At 43.0% G+C, this 24,976-nt stretch overlaps 1 protein-coding gene across 3 annotated transcripts in view; it reads right to left on the bottom strand.

The window, feature by feature from the left end:
* Nucleotides 1–20,883: 20,883 nt before the first annotated feature.
* Nucleotides 20,884–24,976, bottom strand: part of esd (esterase D/formylglutathione hydrolase) — a 42,594-nt gene continuing 38,501 nt past the window's right edge. For all 3 annotated transcript variants that reach the window (XM_086006474.1, XM_086006475.1, XM_086006476.1), the window contains exons 7-9: nt 23,207–23,305; nt 21,719–21,886; nt 20,884–21,283 (exon numbers count right to left, since the gene is read on the bottom strand). In XM_086006474.1, the coding sequence (XP_085862600.1) occupies nt 21,203–21,283; nt 21,719–21,886; nt 23,207–23,305 (348 nt within the window). In that variant the 3' untranslated portion in view covers nt 20,884–21,202. The remainder of the gene's footprint in view (nt 21,284–21,718; nt 21,887–23,206; nt 23,306–24,976) is intronic.

Genomic DNA, 24,976 nt, shown 5'->3' with positions numbered 1-24,976 from the left:
CTATCAAGAAGCCTGTGGTTTGTTGTGAGTGTGTGAGCTGAGTCTCTGGACTTTACTACGTTTAGTTCCTTACATTGTGCTGCAATGCACAATTCAATGCAATTTATTCAAACTGACCAATCTCGCCTTCTCAGTGTACTTGCTGGTCGGTGAAGTATGTAACTGCACAACGCGCTGCATAGATTTCAGTTTGTGTTGACAAGCCAGCAGGTGCTGACTGAAGATTTATTAGCCAAACCTAAATGTTAGTAGCCAAACTACATTGACATCCTGTCGCCTATAACGGGGACCACTTCAAACTGTAATAGTGCCCAGGGAGTCATGCCCTAGCCATATTTCCACCAAAAAATGTCAAGTTGCAAGCAGTTTGTGTACCAGTGTTTTGAAAGTGATTGCACATTGTTTTATACACTGCAAAGTGCAGTGAAAGAGAATACGCTACAAATAACATGATGTTTGTCGAACTCGCACAATGCTTAGAGGTAACGTGAGTGAAGCTATATGTTCATGACTGCCAAGTCCATTAGGTATACTAACCAGAGAGCAGATCAAATTTCAACACAAAAGCTAAAGGTTGGAGCTTGTGATAAAAAGAGCATGTTAAGTAAGCACTATTTCAAAATTAAGCCATTTTTAACAAAGGAGAAGCTTTTTTTCTCCAAGTTGCTAGAAACAGCAACCGATTTGCATTGTTAGTAAATGGGAAGGAACAGTGGGGATGGAGACTGCAGGTATCTGTTAGTGGGATTGGAGAGCTGTGCAGGGATCTGTTAGTGGGATTGGAGAGCTGTGCAGGGATCTGTTAGTGGGATTGGAGAGCTGTGCAGGGATCTGCTAGTGGGGATTGGAGAACTGTGCAGGTATCTGTTAGTGGGATTGGAGAGCTGTGCAGGGATCTGTTAGTGGGGATTGGAGAGCTGTGCAGGGATCTGCTAGTGGGGATTGGAGAACTGTGCAGGGATCTGTTAGTGGGATTGGAGAGCTGTGCAGGGATCTGTTAGTGGGATTGGAGAGCTGTGCAGGGATCTGCTAGTGGGGATTGGAGAACTGTGCAGGTATCTGTTAGTGGGATTGGAGAGCTGTGCAGGGATCTGTTAGTGGGGATTGGAGAGCTGTGCAGGGATCTGTTAGTGGGGATTGGAGAGCTGTGCAGGGATCTGTTAGTGGGGATTGGAGAGCTGTGCAGGGATCTGCTAGTGGGGATTGGAGAACTGTGCAGGGATCTGCTAGTGGGGATTGGAGAACTGTGCAGGTATCTGTTAGTGGGATTGGAGAGCTGTGCAGGGATCTGTTAGTGGGGATTGGAGAACTGTGCAGGTATCTGTTAGTGGGATTGGAGAGCTGTGCAGGGATCTGCTAGTGGGGATTGGAGAACTGTGCAGGTATCTGTTAGTGGGATTGGAGAGCTGTGCAGGGATCTGTTAGTGGGGATTGGAGAGCTGTGCAGGTATCTGTTAGTGGGGATTGGAGAATTGTGCAGGGATCTGTTGAGCTACAGGAGCTGCGAGCTCGCCCTTGCACAATCTCCATCTGAGCATGTATGAAAAGTGAAGGTATGTTATTAGAAACAAAACTGTCCACATCTTCTCAAACACTCTTGCAATGTTTTTTTCTTTCCGGATATTGCTGAAAAATATTTAGAAAGGGATAAAAATCTTAACACTTTTGTTCCAATAAAGACTCACAAGAGAAATACAAATACAGCCAGACATGTTTCAGGACATTTCTCTCTATATTTTGGGGAGATAAATTATATTCTTATTAGATACCTGTAGCTAATGTGATTGATTTGCTGTCTGTTTTTGTTATTTCTGTAGGCGTCCTTTAATAATTTTTACAGCAGCACCTTCTGAGACACGTAGATGCGGACAGGCTGTAGGATGGTGCTGCCAGAGCAATGCATCACTGGGGAGGGGGGTTGGGGGGAGTTCAGTGCACCGAGCATCATTACATAGGAAGAACATTAATGAGGAGACATTTTATTGATTAAAAGATTGATACTTTTTCAACCATCATGTCTAGTCAGACAAAGAATATTAATGAAATTCAGTTTTGTGATACATTAAACCTGTTAGAAAAATAATGGAACGGGCTAACTTGAAAGCAACAATAACCGATGTGGTTTCATCGTAGTTATTTCTCTTGTCTTAAAGATTGATTCTGGGTAGTAGCGCTGCATTATGACAGGTTCAATTTTTGATGGAGGGGTATAGTGAAGAGCTTTGATGTAGTAGGGCGGGGCAGTGGAGAGTAGGGCGGAGCTATGGAGATTGAGGCAGGACTGTAGGGAGCAGGGCGGAGTTGTGGAGAGTGGGGCAGGGCAATAGGGAGCTGTGGAGAGTGGGGCGAGGCTGTCGGGGGCTGTGGAGAGTGGGGCGGGGCTGTCGGCTGTGGAGAGTGGGGCGGGGCTGTCGGGGGCTGTGGAGAGTGGGGTGGGGCTGTCGGGGGCTGTGGAGAGTGGGGCGGGGCTGTCGGGGGCTGTGGAGAGTGGGGCGAGGCTGTCGGGGGCTGTGGAGAGTGGGGCGGGGCTGTCGGGGGCTGTGGAGAGTGGGGCGGGGCTGTCGGGGGCTGTGGAGAGTGGGGCGGGGCTGTCGGGGGCTGTGGAGAGTGGGGCGGGGCTGTCGGGCTGTGGAGAGTGGGGTGGGGCTGTGGAGAGTGGGGCGGGGCTGTGGAGAGTGGGGCGAGGCTGTCGGGCTGTGGAGAGTGGGGCGAGGCTGTCGGGGGCTGTGGAGAGTGGGGCGGGGCTGTCGGGGGCTGTGGAGAGTGGGGCGGGGCTGTCGGGGGCTGTGGAGAGTGGGGCGGGGCTGTCGGGGGCTGTGGAGAGTGGGGCGGGGCTGTCGGGCTGTGGAGAGTGGGGCGGGGCTGTCGGGGGCTGTGGAGAGTGGGGCGGGGCTGTCGGGGGCTGTGGAGAGTGGGGCGGGGCTGTCGGGGGCTGTGGAGAGTGGGGCGGGGCTGTCGGGCTGTGGAGAGTGGGGCGGGGCTGTCGGGTTGTGGAGAGTGGGGCGGGGCTGTGGAGAGTGGGGCGAGGCTGTCGGGGGCTGTGGAGAGTGGGGCGGGGCTGTGGAGAGTGGGGCGGGGCTGTCGGGGGGCTGTGGAGAGTGGGGCGGGGCTGTCGGGGGCTGTGGAGAGTGGGGCGAGGCTGTCGGGCTGTGGAGAGTGGGGCGGGGCTGTCGGGGGCTGTGGAGAGTGGGGCGGGGCTGTCGGGGGCTGTGGAGAGTGGGGCGGGGCTGTCGGGGGCTGTGGAGAGTGGGGCGGGGCTGTCGGGGGCTGTGGAGAGTGGGGCGAGGCTGTCGGGGGCTGTGGAGAGTGGGGCGGGGCTGTGGAGAGTGGGGCGAGGCTGTCGGGGGCTGTGGAGAGTGGGGCGGGGCTGTCGGGGGCTGTGGAGAGTGGGGCGGGGCTGTCGGGGGCTGTGGAGAGTGGGGCGGGGCTGTCGGGGGCTGTGGAGAGTGGGGCGGGGCTGTCGAGAGTGGGGCGGGGCTGTCCGGGGCTGTGGAGAGTGGGGTGGGGCTGTGGAGAGTGGGGTGGGGCTGTAGGGAACTGGAGAGCAGGTTAGGCCACAGAGTGCTTTATGGTGATATGAATCTGGCAATGCAAATGAACTTGTTTAATTCCATTTATGTCTGCCAACCTCAAACTTACATAGCCAGTCATTGTGGCTTATATTCAGTTTTCTTGGAGATGCTGTTTTAGTCATTTTAAAAAGTATATATTTTTCTTGGAATCACTTTATTACTAAATGAAATAACTAGCAAAGAGGACCAAAACCATGTTGGATATGTAGGATCAGTGGTATCAAATAAAATAAATCAGGTGACATGTAACTCACAAGGGAGTTGGACACAGTGATGGAGGAGTTATTTTTCAGTAAACTCACTCACTTGAGTCACTTATTGCGCCACTTGTATGCGTAGCATTGAATCAGTAACTACATTTTTGCTTTTTATGTTGCCCGTGAACTCAGTTGGATTGTGGGTTTTGTGACATCATGAAAATCTGTTCCAGATGTGATCTGAATCCCTGGTGTGCACAGGGGAAGTGTGGTATAAATCAGGAATGTTATCTGTGGATAATAACTCGGCTATGTATTGTAATGGGATGTAGAAGGATATGGTTAACTGGAAATAAATGAGAACGGGTATGCTGCAAACACAAGACGATCCAGCAGCATTCTTCGAATTATCCTAAAGCATGAAATCAGAAAACAGCCTTATGATCCCAGATAAAGCAAGATACAAACTCTAAAAACAGTGTAACAGTGAATGCTTGAGGTACATATATGTGAAGCAGTCACAGCATTGAAATCTGAGGTAAAGATGTAATCAAGCATAAAGATTTATGTGTTAATTGTATTATCATTAAGACAATGGGCATTTAAAAATATGCAGAAAGTACTGTATTTATAAAAAGAACACACTGTGCACAAACCAGAAGGGGAGTGGCATTCCAGCATTTGTTTTGCTTGCGCTCTAATGATACGATTTTTGTATTCATGAAATAAAATTCCCAATTCCAAGCACAGCCATGAGCAAGAATTGTTTACTATTGATTTTGGCGTGTTTACTTAAAACTAGAAAGCAGAGCACTGCAATGGGACTATGCACTTAATTGGATATTTATTATCTGATAAAATAGAGAATGGAAAGAGAACCTTGTTTAAAATGTAAGGCTTTTTTATACCACAGAAATACAAAGCCTAATGGAAGCACAATTGGTAGATGGGGAGAAGTCCTGACTCTTGCATCTTAGAGGTGACAAGTGCTGTGGAAATGCAATTTACAGAAAGTGATGTATTTAAATGTATATAGATGACCACAGTGCTTTTTTATTTACAGATTTTGAGTATTTGCTGTTGGAATGACATATTGTGTAATCAATCAGGTTTTCATTGTTCACAGCTGGCTTTCAGCATGTATTATATAAAAAAGAGTCTTGATCTATCTTTTAATATTTTGTAAAATTGCAGTTTCTATCGAGTCATTGAATTCTGGAGCACCCAGTTCCACTTATATGGCCAAAAGATCTTCCGATGTCTGTATATAATTTGCGCAATATATTTTGCATGTGTGGCCTATTGATGTTATCTAAGCCATTGTATATAGTGTATATTATGTAGAAATCACTTTTATTGTAACATCAATAATAAAGCCATGTTATTTGCAAATGTTTTGTCTTCTGGCACAATATATTTCTTGCTTTTCCAATCACTAAGGTGGAAAAGTAGCCCTTGAGAACTGAGGGTCAAGAGCATGGGTGTAATTAGTCACACACACATGGCATCGCACAGAAACCAAATGGCTTGAAGTAACTAATAGTTTTACCATCTTTAGAAGGCACTGGTTGGTGATAAACTGGTTCATTTTGTTAAAGTTCAACAAAATTAACAGTGCACACCTTTGGAGGCTGTGGCGGCAGGACATAAAGGAGAGCGAGGAGGAACAGTGCGAACCTAATCAGAGGCAGCGGTGGCGGAACCTTCCACGATTTCCAAAAAAAACAAGGTGTGATGTCACAGGATAGCAGGTAGGTGATTGGTTGGTGAGTATTAAGGTTTTTTTTCTCTAAACTAAGACAGTGGTTTAAACTAGGAGCGGGAAACTATAACATACTGAATAAAATTTATAGCTTAACTAGTTAAACTAATTAATATAACTATAAATAATCGTTGAATAAAGACTAATTAAATAAATAAAATAAGGCTAGACTAAGATATGGCAGGGCAGGTTGTGTGTCTGGACTGCAGTATGTGGGAGTTTGTGGAAGGTGAGACTGTCCCAAGCGAATACGTCTGCAGGAGATGTCTCCACCTCAAATCTCTCCGGCTCAGAGTCATTGAGCTGGAGTGCGAGTTGGAGACACCCCGACACATAAGGGAGGGGAGGAATTTCTGGACAATTTTATCCACAATACAGTCACACCCCAGAGGAAAGCACAGGTTCAGGAAAGGGAGGGTGTGACTGTTAGGGAGCCAGGTAGCGGGGATTTAGGAGAGCTTGAGAAGGAGGTCCTGCAGACACTGGTCCTGTTCAACAGGTACGATGTACTCGCTACCTGTGAGGACAAGGAGAAAGACTGCAGGGAGGACAGCCACAATGGAGACCAAGGCACCGTGGCTCAGAAGACTGTCCAAGGGGGGGAGAGCAGAATAGAAATGTGGTAGTGATAGGGGACTCTATAATTAGGGGGATAGATAGCGTTCTCTGCAGCCCAGAACAAGAATCCCAAAGGGTGTGTTGCCTACCTGGTGCCAGGGTAAGGGATATCTCACGGCAGCTGGAGAGGAACTTGGAAAGGGAAGGGGTAAGTCCAGTTGTCGTGGTCATAGGTAGGAACAGGGTGGTGGTCCCGCTGAAAGAGTTTCAGGAGTTAGGATCTAAATTAAAAAGGAACTCGAGGGTAATAATCTCTGGATTATTGCCCGAGCCACGTGCAAATTGGCATAGAAGCAGACAGATCAGGAGAATTAACACGGCTAAAGGGCTGGTGTGGGAAAGAGGGGTTCCTTTTCATGGGATACTGGCACCAGTTCTGGAACAGGAAGGAGCTGTACCGATGGGACGGGCTCCACCTGAACCGGGATGGGACCCGTGTCCTAGCGGAAAGGGTAAATAGGGAGGTGGCAAAGGCTTTAAACTAGTAAGATGGAGGGAGGAATCTACAAGAAACGTAACCAGCCTAACTATAAACAAAACAGGAAAAGAGAGCAGAGGAAAGAATAAAGTAAGGGAGGACATTTTTGGCAAGGTAATAAATAGAGTTATAGAACAGGAATCTAAAAAGTTGGTTAAACATTAAGTGAGAGGAAATCCTATTAAAAATCCTATTAAACTGTCTGTAAAGCAATGCACGTAGTGTCCGTAATAAAACAGGGGAGCTGGAGGCAAGCATGCGTTGCGAGGAACCAGACACAGTAGGGATTACTGAGACATGGCTACAGAAAAATCAGGACTGGGAATTAAACATTGCAGGGTATAACATATTTAGAAAAGATAGGGAAGGAAAAAGGCGAGGTTGGAGTAGCTATACTTATTAGGGATAACATAATGGCATTAGAAAAAAGTGTCGCAGCTATCAGCAAGACAAAAATAGAATCCATATGGATAGAGATAAAAGATAATAAAGGATCAATCACACTAATGGGCATAGTCTACAGACCACCTAATAGTGGAAGGGAGGTGGAGGAAGAAATATGCAGACAAATTAGTAAAAAAAACATAAAATAATAATCATGGTGGATTTCAGCTACCGATATTAATTGGACACAAGAGGTAGGTAAAGGGGATAAGGGAATGGAGTTCCGACAATGTGTACAGGACTCCTTTCTAACCCAATATGTAAAAACCCCAACAAGCGAGGATTCGCTATTGGATCTAGTAATGGGGAATGAACCAGAGTAGATAAGAGAAGTAAAAGTAGAGGAACATATAGGCAATAGTGACCATAATTTAATACGCTTTAAGATGATAATTGAGAAGGACATAAGTATGACGAAAAGCAGGTTAATAGATTGGAGAAAAGCTGATTTTAAAAGCTGAGAATAGAACTTGGGTGGGGGGGGGAGGGAAGGGGAAGGAGGGGGAAATTGGCAAACAACGATGTAGAACAGCAATGGGAAACATTTAAAACGGTGTTCAACAGAGTGCAGGAAAAATATATTCCGCTAAAAGGAACAAATTAAACAATAATGAGATTCCATGGATGAATAAAGCCATAAGGGAACAACTGAGGGTAAGAGACATACATTAAGTACATAGACAGCAGGGGAGTGCATGATAAGGGAGAATACGAAAAGATTAGGAGAGAAGTCAAAAAAACAATTAGGGAGGCAAAAAGGAACTATGAAATTAAATTATCAAGTAAAATAAAATAAAATAGTAAAGTATTTTACAAGCGCATCAAAAAAAAAGGTTGGTTGGGATGGGAATAGGCCCATTAAGGGATAGACAGGATAATACCACAGGTAACGATAGAGAGATGCCAGAAATATTAAATAATTATTTTGCTTCAGTATTTACCAGGGAGATGGAACAGGTGGACATGACATTGAATGATGAGATTAGTAATGAGATAAGTGCATTTAAAATAAAAAGAGGGGATATATTAAACAAACTAATCACACTCAAAGGTCTGGATGGATTGCATCCACGCATTTTAAAAGAATCTAGGAAAGAGATAACAGAGGCATTACTACTCATATTTAATAATTCGTTAGAAAAAGTTGTAGTGCCAGAGGACTGGCGAATAGCTAACGTAATACTGCTATTTAAGAAGGGGGATAGAACATGTCCAGGGAATTATAGACCAGTCAGCTTAACATCAATGGTAGGAAAAGTAATGGAATCCCTACTAAAGGAGAAAATAGAAGAACACCTAGAAACCAAAAATATAATAATGAATAGTCAGCATGGATTTCAAAAGGGAAAGACTTGCTTGACCAACCTTATTGAATTTTTTGAAGATAACAGAGTAGACAATGGTAATGCAGTAGATGTAATTTATTTGGATTTTCAAAAGGCCTTCGATAAAGTACCCCATTTTAGACTGATGAACAAGGTCAGGGGACAAGTAGCAGAATGGATTGCTGGCTGGCTTCAGGACAGAAAGCAGAGTGGTAGTGGTGTTCCACAAGGATTAGTGCTGCGACCACTGCTGTTCACAATTTACATTAATGATTTAGACTTTGGAATCAAAAACACAATTTCTAAATTTGCGGATGACACCAAACTGGGGGGGAATGGTCAATACTGAGGAGGACTGCAACAAATTACAGGAGGACATGAATAAACTTGTAGAATGGGCATATAATTGGCAAATGAAGTTCAACACAGATAAATGTGAGCTATTACATTTTGGATGGAAGAATAGGGAGGTCAGTTATCACTTGAAGGGTGCGAGTCTAGGTGGGGTAGAGGAGCAAAGGGATCTCTGAGTACAAATAAACAAATCACTAAAAGTTGCGACACAGGTTAGCGAGGCCATAAAAAAACAAGCACTAGGGTTTATTTCTAGAGGTATAGAATTGAAAAGTAGTGAAGTTATGCTAAACTTGTATCGAACCTTGGCTAGACCACACTTAGAGTACTGCGTGCAGTTCTGGTCGCCATATTATAAAAAGGAGAGGCACTGGAGCGGGTACAGAGAAGATTTACAAGGATGATACCAGTGATGTGAGGGTATAGATATCAGGAAAGGATGAATAGGCTGGGTCTTTTTTCTCTTGAAAAAAGGCTGAGGGGTGACCTAATAGAGGTCTTTGAAATTATGAATGAGTGCATAGAGAGAGAATGTTTCCACTTGTGGGGAAGAGCATAACTAGAGGCCACCAATGTAAGATAGTCACCAAGAAAGCCAATAGGGAATTCAGAAGAAACTTCTTTACTCAAGGAGTGGTGAGAATGTGGAACTCGTTACCACAGGGAGTATAGATGCATTTAAATGGAGGCTAGACAAGCATATTAGGGAAAAGGGAATAGAGGGTTACGCTGATAGATGAGGAAAGACGGGAGGAAGCTCGAGTGCAGCATAAACGCTGGCATGGACTGGTTGGGCTGAATGGCCTGTTTCTGTGCCGTTTATCCAATGTAATCCTATTCTAACCTTTCTGGAATCTGCCGTGTCCCAAAATGCTGCCCTTTATATTTTTACACATCAAATGTTCCTTTACAAAATGAACCCCAAAGCGTAGCTGCCAGTTTTTGCACAAAACTATTAACCAACTTAAGCTTGGAAAGGTCATCGACCTGAAACGTTAACGGTTTCTCTTTTCCACAGATTCTTCCGGACCTGCTGAGTGTTTTCCAACATTTTCTGCTTTTAATCAACATACACTATTATTCATGAGCAAATTAAATGACCAACACCTATGAAATAAATATTGATAAATGTAAAAAAGTCCATCTCTAATGAACATGGCAGGGGAGCTTGTCTGATTCTCCATGTTGCACTTGAGAGCCAATGCGGTGCGTGGACACTAGTGATGCTGATAGTGAGGTTCCTTCCACACCATGTAGAGCTGACTATGACCTGTGAAGGAATAAGCCCTATAACCGATTCAGAAAAAGACACCATCTTATGAAAGAATTCCGGCCTTATTAAAACAGGACAAGCTGGGTTTGGAAATTTAGAAACCGAACGATGAAACAGCTGTGAAAGAATTCTGGCCATTGAGATAAGACAGTTGTTGACCCTGAATAAATAACCTTATTGAAACAGAAGGTGCATGGCTCCTTTTGGGAACAAAACAATGGTCCATACTGGATTAAGGTGTTTTAATTTAAACTTTGTAAAGATGGCACATAAGATAAGGAACATCTGCCCTCGTAAAGATGACATAAAATAAGGACCACCTGCCTTTCACACCGTTTTATATGGTGACCCCAGAACACCTGGAGATGAGACAAGATTCTGGAATATTACAAGCTGATGTGGCAGTAAGAACTGCAGAGGTTGGCAGAAAGATGAATAGGGATAATTAACTTGCATCAGCAGAAAACCTTAAAGGAAATACAACTGAAAAGGGTATAAATATTGAAGTTTCAAATGGGATATCACTCACTTTAATCGGGCAAAGCGATTCTCGGCTACAGAGGCGGCTCTGTGGTCTCCAACTCTTTGTACCTCAGGGATCAAAGGTATTTGATATGGATATCCTGTATAAAAAACTTTAAGAACTGTAATACTGTCGCGAAGTTAAGATTTAAAAGTAAGATTCTCTGTTAATAAGATCGTAATTTTTCTCTTTTTAGAACCGTTAACGTTGCGATTGACTGGTTCACCAACTGTAAATTGCATGTCTGTTTTAATAAATCTCTATATTTTTAGAATTGTGTCACAAGTCTTCTGTATCAGTAACTCGCGAACTCAATCTCTGTACACTCTTTGGTGAAGAGTTGCAGAATTCTGAGGGGATTTTCCGGACCCTCATAATATCCGGGACGTTACAGTCTAGCTAAACTTATTAAAAATGCTATCTGGAGGACGGTAACATTCTTGGGTTGTTCCTTTCCTTTAGGGAGAGATAGCCCAGACCTTTAGACCAAATTAAGCATCTTTAGGATTCAGCTACCTCAACCTTTAGTTGAAAGTGAACGTCTGAGAAATACGCCTGATCTGGTATAGCCCCAAAGTGGCTAGGACTAGTAAATATCCCTTCAGACTGACCAGATTTTAACCATCTCCTGCAGGTGGCTCCCTTCCCCTCACTCTCACTGTGTCTCTCAGGTACATCTGCAGAAGTCTCCTGCTGATGCCCTTCTTGTCATTTATTTTTCAATGTGTGGCAATGGGCATGGGCACACTACATCTAGAGGTCATTTCTGCCTGTTCTCCAGATTCATTTTGTTGCATGGAAACAATTTTTCTAGTATTGGTTTAAAAACACATTCTAGGATTTCCAAATAGTGGAGATAAGTTGTACAGCTGCAAAAATACAAGGACCAAGGGTAAGTTTTAAAGGGATGTAGATAAGTATCTGCAGTAAGCAATGAGTACCTCTGGACAATAGCCAATAAGATTAATCCCCTCACAAGTAAACAAGCAACAGGATCCTGTGGTCAGAATAAGTCGTTTAGACAAACTGTAGATTAAAAATGGCAAACATGAGGATAAACAACTGTTTGAGGGGGAAAAAGTCTTGGAAAAGAGTCTGAGGGACACTTAGTACCAATGAAGCCATACATGGCCCATATATGCAGAGATGGTGAATTCCAGTGCAAGACAAGCTTTAAACAATCCAGTAAGAGGCTGGAAAGTATCTAGTTCAGCTAATTTGAAGACTGACTGACTGAACAACTTAACTCTGACTATTTTGTATTTTTCAACAATGTACAATCTCTAAGATGTCAATTATTTACACGAATATCTATTGCTTCATATAAATTAAATTGAGACACATAATTGATCCATTGTATTCCCCCTCCATTTTGTACTATAGTCTGAGTGCAATCTGTACAGAGTGTAGTAAAAATACAATGTGCCTCTCGGTTGAATAGTACATATTGGTGTTGAGGGACAATATGCTTAAGTGTGAGCAGAAATGACTCATTCTTATTAAATATGTATCACCACTATTTTCTACCTCTCTGCAGTTGCCTCTCTCCCCGGCTTACTCTAATTCAGGTTTAGCAATTTCTGCAGTGAATTCTAACTGCTTCACTGAGGGGACAGGGAACGGTCGCTGTAGATTCTGTGTCGACAGAGTGCCTCCTGCGGCCTGTTTCGTTGGCAGTTGTGTAGTGTTCCAATTTTGGTGCAGGACTTATTTCAAATGACCGTTTCCCAACATAAAACTGTTCCCATTCAGCGCTACAGGTTACTTACAGCAGAAGGTTGTCCCCGAGAATACACATGCTTACAGCCAAGACAATGAAGATTTAATCAGGCTATTGGTTGCTTTGCATTTGCAACCTGAGTCACTCCTGCCTGCCTCATCACTGATTATTTTCTGGATATGTATATGTTTCCTAACAGTTCAGGGTTGTACTACCATTATAATGTCCCTTTGTGCTCTGCCCTGAAAATCATTAAGGGATGTTCCGATTATAAAATAATATTAGGGAGACTAAGATAGGGCTGACACTGGAGAGGATCAATAGAACCCTAGCCCCTAAGATTAGAATCATCCAACGGCCTTTAAGGTCCAGGTACACACAGACCAAAGAGTAATGGCCAAAGCAAGATTCAAAGGAGAGCCGAGGCTCCTGGGTGTCATGTATTGATCTTTGCAGACCTGCCCTGGGCTCAAGATGTAGGACAAAATACTGGAAAGTTTCCTCTCCAACCTCCCAATGCACTCATGCGAGTTCCAGGAGACCACAGTAACTCGTGAGCCTCCCTATCCCCAGCCTTTTATAACTTGAAATATCCACTCAGGAAGCTGTTCAACCCTCTCAATGGATTGCAGTGAATGCATACTCACACATACTTTAGTAATAAGTGAGATAACTGAAAGGAAATACCTCCTAGTATCTAAACGCTTTACTTATGTATTTTATTATAATCATGCACCCAAATTCTCCATCCCTATCCATCTCAAATAACCTATCCAACTGGACAGAATCTATACCCTCCATCATTTTAAAACCATAATCACATCCCTTTAAGTTTACATTTCTCTAATGAAAAATCTCCAACTCCTGGAGCCTACCTTGATAGCCAAGTGCCTCAAGACTACATAATTTTGGTTGTCCTCTATACCTTTTCCAGGGCCTCAATATTGTCCAATCTTTGCAGACCTGCCCTGAGGTCGAGATGTAGGACAAACCACTGGCAAGTTTCCTCTCCAACCCCCCAAGGCACTCAAGTGGAACCAAAACTGGATACAATTCTCCAAATGACATCTTACCAATGACTTGTACAACTTAAATATAGTGTTCCTAGTTTTATATTGTACTGTCCTAGCAATGTAACCCAAAAAACCTACTTGCTTTCCCAAATGTTGGCATTTCAAAATAAATGTAGGAAAGGGTTAATACTCTGTTACTAAGTCGACCGCATGTTACTGTGCCCCATAAATGTATTGTCAATTCCTGTTATTTTTGTCTGTTCCAATTTCTGTGCTGGTATATCCAATCTGATTACAAAAATCTCAGTCTACCCAGCTTCTTTGGCTTGTGGTCTTTGTATCCCAATACAGGACACAAACATTCACCCAACATGTGCGTTTTCAGTAAAACCACTGCAGTAAGGAGCCAGCCCTATGAGGCATCAGTCTTTTATGAAGCTCATTCCAAATCCAATGAAGTGAGGAGCCTGCGGAGGTGCCGACAGGATACATCTGCAATATTCCTGATCGTGTCAGGCATTTACGAGATGGCACAAGTAGAGGCAAGGAAAGTTGATCACACTTACCCATTTTCTAATTGCTGGTTACAAAACTGCAGTAACATGGCACTTGCCCCTCTAGGAACAGGAGTAGGCCATTCAGCCCCGAGAGCCTGTTCCACCATTCAATTAGATCACGGCTGATCTGTATCTTAACTCCATCAACCCACCTTGGTTCCATACCCCTTAATACTCTTGCCTAACAAAAATCTATCGATCTCAGTTTTGAACTTTTCAATTGATCTCGCCTCAACAGCTTTTTGGGGGAAGAGTTCCAGATTTCCACTACCCTTTGTGTGAAGAAGTGCTTCCTGACATCACCCCTGATGTAACAGCATCTGGTTTGGGGATACTATAATAAGGGTGAGCACAATAGGGGGTGTAATGTGGCAAAGCACATATAATGCGGATACATATTCAGCTGTGAGACACCCGCCATTTGCACCATGACTTTCCACAATGTAAGTTTGCCAATGTTGGTTAACTATGTGAAACCAGTTGGGGATTGTGCAAGGAAGTTTTCATTATGCCATCCAAATAGCAACATTTATAGCAGTTAGTGCCATATTTGCCAGATGGACCAACCTGTGCTATAATGTAGGAAACTAATTGTTGGAGGAGGCGGAAAAATATTTTGGGTCATTAACATGGCAAAATAGTGATCAATAGCACAAATATCAAAAAGGTGGCTGTCAACAGCCTAAAGGAATCCCAACAGCTGGAGATTGACTGAAACATCTGATCAAAGCATTAAGGTGGCAAATTACTAGATGGAAGCCGGTTCTAACATTGTGTGTATGGTGCAAGAGAACTACAGAATCGGGGCACAAGATGGCAGTACTAATACTGTGTGACCCCTTACCTTGAAGTAGTATCCAAGATTATGATTAGAACACAAAATAAATGCAGTAAGTCTCGTTGATAACTAGGAACATATTTTCACCATGTCCCTTAATTATTTCACCCCTACCTCAATTGGCAACATTAGCCAAGATCTTGGAAAAAACTGAATGGCAGAGGGTGGTACATGTAGTTGTTCCACACCAGGGGATACAGCAGATAGACCAACTCTCTTTCCTCCCCCCACCTCCTCCCCTATCTGGCATGAGTGTTATGCACAAAGTTTGACAATTTTTTATTCATGGGATGTGGGTGTTGCTGGCAATGCCAGCATTTATTGCCCTTGAGAAGGTGGTGGTGAGCCGCCGCCTTGAATCATTGCAGTCCGTGTGGTGAAGGTACTCTGACAGTGCTGTTAGGGAGTTCCATGATTTTGACCCAGCGATGATGAAGGAACAGCGATATATTTCCAAGTCGGTATGGTGTGTGATTTGGGGGGGAACTTGGAGATGTTCCCATGCGCCTGCTGCCCTTGTGCTTCTAGTTGGTTGCGGGCTTGGGAAGGTGCTGCCGAAGAACCCTTCGTGAGTTTCTGCAGTGCATCTTGTAGATGGTACATACTGCATCCACGATGCACCAGTGGTGGATGGGGTGCCGGTGAGGACGAGGCACTTAATATTCAAGGTGTTCAGAACAGATAGGGAAGGAAAAAAGGGAGGTGGGGTTGTGAAGGAATGAGCCATAGAACCTATTCAGAAAAAGACACCATTCTATGAAAGAATTCTGGCCTTATCAAAACAGGACAAACTGAGGCTGGAAATCTAGAAACCTAACGATGAAAAAGCTGAGAGAGCATTCTGGCTATAGAGATAAGATAGTTGTTGACACTGAATCAATAACCTTATTGAAACAGAAGGTTAAAGGCTCCCGACAGTCTGAACCTATTGGAATCAAACAATGGTTCACCCTGTACAAGGTGTTCTAATTTACACTTCGTAAAGAAGCATAATCATCTGCCCTCGTAAAAATGACCAAGTAAAACACACCTGCCGTTACACCGTTTTTTATGGTAAACTTAGAACACCGAGAGAAGAGACATAATTCTGTAATGCTACCAGCTGAGGTGACTAAGAATTGCAGGGGTCAGCAGAAAAATGACGAGATAATTAGCTTACATCAGCAGAAAATCTTAAAGGAGCAAAGCGATTCTCTGCTTCAGAGGCGGCTCTGTAAGTCTCCAACTCTTTGTACCTCAGGGATCAAAGGTATTTGATTTTGGTGGATATCCTGAATAAAACTAAGAACTGTAAAACTGTAGTGAAGTTAAGATTTGAAAGTAAGTTTCTCTGATAGGATTGTAAGCTTTCTCTTTTTGGAACTGTTAATGTTGTGATTGACTCACCAACTGTAAATTACATGTTGGTTCTTTTAATAAATCTATATATTTTTAGAATTGTCTCACATAATAATTCTGTATCAAACTCACAAACTCAATCTCTGTACACTCTTTGGTGAGGAGTTGCAGAATTCTGGGGGAGTTTTCCAGACCCATATACTATCCGGAACGTTACAGTCTAGCTAAACTTATTAAAAGTGCTATCTGGAGGACGGTAACATTTTCAGGTTGTTCCTTTCCTTTAGGGAGAGATGGTCCAGACCTTTAGACCCAATTAAGCATCTTTAGGATTCGGCCACCTCAAACTTTAGTTGAAAGTGAACGTCTGAGGAATATGCCTGATCTGGGGTAGCCCTAAAGGGGCTAGGACTAGTAATTATCCCTTCAGGATGGCAGGGCTGATTAAGGAAAACATTGTAATGTTGGAAAGGGAGGATCCATTTAGTTAGAGTTGAGGAGCAAAAAGGGTATGATCACACTATTGGGGGTATTCTAAAGGCTTCCAAATAGTGAGAGGAAGGTAGAGGAGCAAATCTGCAGGGAAATCGCAAAGATATGCAAGAGCTATAGAATGGTGATATTGGGGGACTTTAATTACCCAAATATCGATTGGGTAAAGGGAAAGGAGAGGGAAGAATTTCTTAAATGTGTTCAGGAGAATTTCCTTGATCGGTATGTTCTTGGCCCAACTAGGAAGGAGGCATTGTTGGATCTGGTGCTGGGGAATGAGGTCGGCCAAGTGTCTGTGGGAGAACACTTGGTTACGAGTGATCATCCTATCATAAGATTTAGATTAGCAATGGAGAGGAGCAAGGAGCAATATAGAGTGGAACTTCTAAACTGGAATAGGGCTAGCTTCAACGGGATGCAAAAGGATCTAGCCAGGGTAAAATGGAACCAGACTGACAGGAAAAGCTGTAACAGAACAATGGGTAATCTTTAAGGAGGAGATGTTCCAAGTACAGGCTAGGTATATTCCAACAAGAGGGAAGGGTAAAGGAACCAAAGGCTCCTTGGATGATGAGGGAGATCGAGAAGATGATGAAACAAAAAAAAGGGTGTATGATGAATGTCAGGTGAATTCTTCAAGGGAGAACCAGACCAAATACAATAAGTTGAGAGGGGAAGTGAAGATGAAAATAAGATTGGCAAAAGCGAGAATGAGAGTAGAATTAGCATAAAAGGGAATCCAAAAATCTTCAAAATCATATAAACAGTAAGCGGGTAGTAAGAGGCGGGGTGGGGCCTATTAGGGACAAAGAAGGTGTTATATGCTTAGAGGCGCAGGGCAAGGCTAGAATACTCAGAGTACTTTAGTAAACACCAATACAAAGGAGGTGGATGCTGACAAAATATCAGTATTAGTGGAAAAGGCAGAAGCAATGGAAGGAGTGAAAATTGATAAGGCAGGATGTACTAGAAAGACTGCCAATAAAGCATTTGAATTGGACTGGGTATGCTTAGAGTGGATAAGTCACCTGGTCCAGATGGCTTGCATCCTAGGTTGCTAAGGGAAGTGGGGGAGGAGATAGTGGAAGGGCTTGCCATAATTTTCCAATCTTCCCTAGATGCAGGGGAGGCGCCTGAGGATTGGAAAGTGGCAAATGTGACACCATTGTTCAAGGGTGTAAGGACAATCCTAGTAATTACAGGCCGGTCAGTTTAACATCCGTGGTGGGTAAAGTTTTAGAAACAATAATCAAGGAAAAAATTAACGGGCACTTGGAGAGGCTAATTAAGGAGAGCCAATACGGATTTGTAAAAGGCAGATCATGTTTGACTAATCTAATTAAATTTTTTAATGAAGTAACAGGGAAGATTGATGAAGGGAATGCAGTGGATGTTGTCTACATGGATTTTAGGAAGGTGTTTGACAAAGTACCACATGGAAGGCTGGTTAACAAAATTGAGGCTCATGGAATGGGTGGGTCAGTGGCAGCTTGGATAAGGAATTGGCTTAAGGATAGAAAACAGCGAGTTGTGGTAAATGGCTGTTTTTCAGACTGGAGGATTGTAGACAGTGGTGTTCCCCAAGGGTCAGTGCTGAGGCCACTGCTTTTTTTGATATATATGAATGACCTAGATGTTGGAATACAGAGTAGAATTTATAAATTTGCCGATTACACCAAACTTGGGGGGGTGGCAAACAGTGAGGATGATATCAATTGACTGCAACAGGACATAGAAAGGCTAGCAGAATGGGCAGATGGAATTTAATACAGAGAAGTGTGAGGTGATGCATTTTGGCAGAAGGAACAGGGAGAGGCAATATACACTTAATGGCACAAAGAGTGTGCAGGGACAGAGGGACCTGGGAGTTAATGTGCATAGGTCCCTGAAGGTGGCAGGACATATTGAGAGGGTGGTTAACAAAGCATATGGGATCTTGGGCTTCATAAATAGAGGTATTGAGTACAAAAGTAGAGAAGTTATGCTGAACCTTCATAAAGCGCTGGTTAGGCCACAACTGGAGTATTGCGTCCAGTTCTGGTCACCACACTTTAGGAAGGATTCTAGAAATTGTGACGGTGGCACTTGCACCAAATGGCTTGAGAAGCCAGAAAGAGATTTTTAAAAAAGCTAGGGAAAAGGAAATGGAGAAAAGGGGAAAAAAGGAGAGAGAAAAAAAGTGAGACAACTACATTAATGCCACATTTAACATGTGCTGAAGGATGCAGTATTGGCTCTGTTCTCACAAGAAAGCCAGGAGTCACACTTTCACCACCTGCTCATACTCGCAAGTCAGGCTCCAAGCTTGGGATTCAAAGGCCATTGCTCACCAGCCTCCCAGCCCGGCTTTCAATCATTAAAAATAGCTGGCAAGATAGTTTCTTTTCAAGCACTGAAATCAGAATGGTGGTGCCGTTATTTCTTTTTTCTTTCTCTGCTTTTCTACTGCAGCCAATGCCCATCTTTCTGTGTGAGACCACCTTGCCCAGGTAATGTCTGATAGGCGACTGGCTGAAAGTGCCCCTTCCTCTTGTTACCAGGGGACACAATTCAGTTCCAGGGTTGGGGGATCTTAGCTACAAAGACAGGTTGGAGAAGCTGGATTTGTTTTCATTAGAGAAAAGGAGGTTGAGGGGTGATTTGAAAGGTGTACAAGATTATGACAGGTTTGGATAGGCTAGACGGGGAAAGGCTGTTCCCACTAGTTGATGGCACAAGGATTAGGGGCCACAGATTTAAGGTTTTGGGCAAGAGATACAGGGGGAACATGAGGAAATACCTTTTTACGTAGCGAGTGGTGAGGACCTGGAACTCGCTGCTGATGGAAGTGGTGGAAGCGGAGACACTCAATGTTTTCAAGGGGAGACTGGATAGGCACTTGAGGGAAATAAACTTGCAGGGCTACGGGGATAGAGCAGGGGAATGGGACTGACTGGATTCTCTACAGAGAGCCGGCAGACTAGATGGGCCAAATGACGACCTTCTGTGCCGTTATGACAATCAAGCGGGCTGCTTTGTCCTGGATATGTCGAGCTTTGAGTGTTGTTGGAGCTGCACTCATCCAGGCAAGTGGAGAGTATTCCATCACATTCCTGACTTGTGCCTTGTAGATGGTGGAAAGGCTTTGGGGAGTCAGCAGGTGAGTCATTTGCTGCATAATACCTAGCCTCTGACCTGCTCTTGTAGCATAGTATTTACATGGCTGGTCCAGTTAAGTTTCTGGTTAATGGTGACCCCCAGCATGTTGATGGTGGGGGGACTCAGCCATGGTAATCCCATTGAATGTCAAGGGGAGGTAGCTAGACTCTCATGTTGTAGATGGTCATTGCCTGGTCTTTGTGCGGTGCAAATATTATTTGCCACTTATCAGCCCAAGCCTGAATCTTGTCCAGGTCTTGCTGCACACAGGCACAGACTACTTCATTATCTGAGGAGTTGCGACTGTGCTAGTAAATCTCCGGTTGCGATTTAGGAATAGCCCAATCTCCCTAGTGTTCCAATGCCAGCCTCGCCCTCGAGCTAGAAATTGTGACAGTGGCACTTGCACCAAATGGCTTGAGAAGCCAGAAAGATAAAAAAGCTAGGGAAAAGGAAATGGAGAAAAGGGGAAAAAAGGAGAGAAAAAAAAGAGACAACTACATTAATGCCACATTTAACATGTGCTGAAGGATGCAGTATTGGCTCTGTTCTCACAACAAGAAAGCCAGGAGTCACACTTTTACCACCTGCTCATACTCGCAAGTCAGGCTCCAAGCTTGGGATTCAAAGGCCATTGCTCACCAGCCTCCCAGCCTGGCTTTCAATCATTAAAAATAGCTGGCAAGATAGTTTTTTTTTCAAGCACTGAAATCAGAATGGTGGTGCAGTTATTTCTTTTTTCTTTCTCTGCTTTTCTACTGCAGCCAATGCCCATCTTTCTGTGTGAGACCACCTTGCCCAGGTAATGTCTGATAGGTGACTGGCTGAAAGTGCCCCTTCCTCTTGTTACCAGGGGACACAATTCAGTCACGAACAATGACTGAAGAAAATCTGTCCCTTAGAGCAGCTGCGTCGGTAACAATAGGACGGTGGATTTGCATTATAGCACCATCCCCTGCGGCTGGTGCAATAGACCCAACTCACCAATTTCAGTCACATGCGTGTTTCTGCTAACTCGTGACCCAATCTTGGCAGCTCAGAGTATTCCAGTTCAAATTCACACTGAAAAATCATAGATTATTCAACAGTAACTAAAAACTAATTTAAGCTGTCAACTCTGAACGATAGCCAACTCAAAGTGTGCTGCCACTGGTGCTGGAGGTGAGCACAGCCTGTTCCAGCTTGTCTAACAGCTGAATGATGGCTGTGCGCTGTTACAAACAAAGATACTTCAATTCAGCTTGCTGCATAATTGACTTTATTCTAGGGTCGTGCTCACAGATTGATTTCCTTGGGTTGGTATAGGTATGATAATGAGTCCGATTTCAAAAATAAATCAAGTACAATGATTTCAGATGGGGACAGGTCAGCTCAGCTCCCAGGATTAACTGCACACTGCAGATCAACAAACTCACTAAATACTGCCAGCCACCATATGGCCAAGGGAGAGGACGACAGTAAATCATTCTGGAACAGCCTGTGAATTACTTCGAGATTATTTTCTTCGACTGTTACATGATCAAAAGACATAGTTGAGATGTTCATTACTGCTGCTGACTCTTAAGCATTCATGTACTTTGCATGGTGCTTGATGTGGTCTCCAATAAACGTAGCAATGAAGTAGTAACTATGGTCGTATCCCTGCAGAAAGCAAAATGTGAAACTGTTAAAACCATATAGAGAGATGTTGATATGGGACAAAGATCCCACAAATCATTTAAAAAAAATGACAAACATTTTAAGCAATAATGGTTGTATATGCGGTAAAGCATAAATGACAGAAAAGACTCTTCTGAAAATCAAAATTGTAATTCACTTTCAGTAACCCCAGTAATTTACCCCACACTTTCTCATACAATTTTTGATTTGCCTTCTATTTCTCAGCCTAAAGAGTTTATTTACTGCTGGGAGCAGACAAAAGTCCGAGGAAGGTACCAAAAGAATTCAGAATTATGTAAGTGTACCAGTTTGGTACATTACACGATGAAAAGATTGAGTTCAGGTGAAGTCATTTGCAACTTAAACACATGAAACCAATAGCACACAAAGGTCGTTGGCTAATCTGGACACACTTGCCTCCTGAAGCCGAAAAACAACAGGCATCTTCTTGTCAGTACAAGCTGCAATGAAATTGTCGGGGAGTAATTGTCCTGCAGCCAGGAACTGATCGTCCTTTCCTTGGTCAATAAGTATATCCAGGAGAGGTCCTGAATAGGCTCCCACCAGGCAGGTGGCATCATAAGGCTACGGGGAGCAAAGAAGTTCCACAATTTAATACCAATGTATTATGCAGTCAAAGACTGAACATAAGTGGTTTATCTGCTTGTTTACAAACACCTTTACTTGTTTACAGTTTATAATATAGGAAACTTATATTAATCTGTACAGTATATGAACCACAGGGAATCCAAACATAGCAAGAATTGTTTTAAAAACTATTTTCTAGATAAGTCTTCAGCCATAAGAAGCGCTGTAGTTTCTACATGTTTAATGGTACAGGTGCACTATCCCTTATCCGAAACCCTTGGGACCAGATGTTTTTCGGAATTCGGAATTTTTCAGATTTCAGAATGGTATTCAGAATCAGTATGTAACACCCTAGCAGGGGTCTGGGCAACACCCCGTAAGCAAACACATTAATATTTCTGCAGCGAACCTTATGAATATTCACACTGAGTGGGATAAATAACTATAAATAGTATTACAGTTTTTGTACAGTAATAATTTGGTAAATTAAATAGTGGGATAAATATAGACCATAAATACTCTAGTTACGCTCCACGAAAAAACTTTCGGTTGTCAGAGGTTTTCGTAAGTGCAGATAAGGGATAGTCTACCTGTATATACAGTAAGTGAAGTGACTCATGGTGCAGCAGGGTCAATAGTGAACGGAGTAGGACTCATCTAGTAATCTGGCAGAACCCACAAAGTGCATCCACATGGCACTGCCTTGTGAGACAGTCAGCCCAGAAACAGACTTGGGATTTTCCCATTGAGAACCAAGGGCTTTGGCAGCCAAGCTAACAGGACTGCTTCAGCTTAAAAAAGGCTGCGGAAAGCATTTCTTTCTCAAAAACGAAAAGTTCAACAAAGAATTAAAAAATGTATGCAAGAAAAAACTGGAAGCAGACAGTTTAACAGAAAGGCACGGTTTGGCTGGTGCAGGTTGAGGTGGTTCACACCAGGTCCAGGTGGATTGCAAGGTTCCTCACTCTACTGGCTGTATGAGTCCTACATGAGATGTTCAGTCAGTGTCACCCACCTCCTAATGTGCACAGAAGCACCTGCAGTTCAGTTCAAACGGTCAGTCTCACTCACACAGGCTGCAAGGATGGCTGATGTAGCAACAAAAAAAATTGCACTAGCACCAACAGTGGGTGCTTGGTTCAAGGAACAGTTAGCATTATGGACTGTGCAGTACCCGAGTGGGGAGGACACTGGAGGTGCCAAAAGGGTAAAAGTGTTACGTTGTCCCAGCACAGAAATACCCTCATCTGGTTAAGGACAAAAATTCACAACAGAATTTAAAAGTAAATCATAAATTTCCTACTAATATGACCTTACCTCCCATTTGCTTTTATCAGAGCCCAGGTATCCAGTAAATGCTTTCTGGCCCCAAGGGCACTGCACAGGGTTGCAGATAGGAGAAAGTGCTGACACAGACTATCCGGATGTTATTGGGGATCAGAAGCAGAAATACAAATTAATACTTCATCTCACTTTTCAATATCGTTGCATGTACACCTTAGCGTGCATGTTGTGATTCAGTCTACACTTTTCAATGTTGGATTACGCAATGTTTTGTTGCTTTATAAATTAACATATAAATGTATATTTTACAGGCATAAATCATTTAACAAAATAAAAGTGTATAAAAACATTTTCTAAATTTGTGGGAGTGGTTAAACAAGGCTGGCATGAATAGGTATATTTTTATACAGATTTAAATTCTTGTTGATATCACCATTTCCCCAGAATACTGTGTAGGGAAGGGAAATATAAATTTACATTATAAAATGGTGTCATGTGTTTTTAGCTAACTTTCTTTCGTCTATGCACAACAAAAAAATACTTTTTCTTAAATAAGCAAGAGCTGATGGGGAATGAAATTTCATAAACTCACTCCAACCATTCCGACGCAGCCTATGCCTGCCTGCAGCAGGACCACATCCAGGCCTGGACTGACAATGACTGGTAACACTCATGTCAGAGAAGGGCCGGGTATTGACCATCGCCAAAAAGAAAAAGCCCAACCACCAACCCCCCTGACTTTCAGTGGCACCGGGTGCCCCATCTTCAACAGCTTCACTGCAGCACCACCACTGGTGAGAGGGTGTAATGACAGCGTGACAAGTTTTCATAGGCAATCTCCATTCTAAATGTGGACATAAGAATTTATAATGGAAATATAGAAAAATAAAAACTGAATGTTTGACTTTAAAATGGATACTAAATTATGAGTGTACTGTGGCCCAATTATTCTTGGCCCTTTATTTCTGCTTCACCTCAAGACTACATTTGGTCTTGACTCCCCATGCACAATGATGAGAAATTGATTCGTAAAAAAAATAAATATAAGAGACTATTTATACAGCTATCTATAGATAGAGAGAAAAAAATAGAAACTGAGATATATGGACACAGATATAGTATGAGAGAATAAAGAGAGAAATCTTCCCCACGGTGAGTCAGAATAGTGTGCTGGAGAAAGTACAACAGGAAGTGTGCCTCTCTAGTCTCAATATAACCGATGTCCCTCACCCCTGGTATCATTCTGGTAACAAGGCTTTGATATCCTAAAATAAAGGCTTTATGTTTACGTAACAAAATGTGTCGCTCTCCTCCTACTACAGCAACAAAGCCATTTCTTGAGGGGAAAAAATTCAGCTCAATGAAATACTTCTTTTGTACTTTCAATGTCTTTTTAATACTCCAAAATTCATTTGTTTTCAATCTTTAGACTTATTCTTGCACCAACTTATATATGGGGATATATACAAGATAGTAAGTGATATAAAAAATGTAAATCTGGAATATTACATCAGTAGGATAAGCTGGCACAAGTTCAGACGAGTGAAAGCCAAATTTAGAAATTACATCAGGAAGTTCTTCATAAAAGAGTGATCAACACAGAATGGGTCTTTTGGTACACTGGTGAAGACAAAAACTCAAATCACAAAGGAACAGCTGTAACGATCTTGTGAACACCCCCCCCCCCCCGCCCCTCCAATTGTTTGTAACAGATGCTGCTTTTCAGGTTGTTAGTCATATTCATTCTCAGCAGCCCAACAGCCAGACACCCTCAATCAGATATTTTTTTAATGTAGGAATGCC

The sequence above is a fragment of the Somniosus microcephalus genome, chromosome 14 (genome assembly GCF_052327205.1).
Source record: "Somniosus microcephalus isolate GS21.2 chromosome 14, FLI_Smic_1.0, whole genome shotgun sequence".
Lineage (NCBI taxonomy): Eukaryota > Metazoa > Chordata > Chondrichthyes > Squaliformes > Somniosidae > Somniosus > Somniosus microcephalus.
The sequence above is the reverse complement of the archived record's forward strand: the minus strand, read 5'-3'. Positions and strand labels throughout refer to the sequence as shown.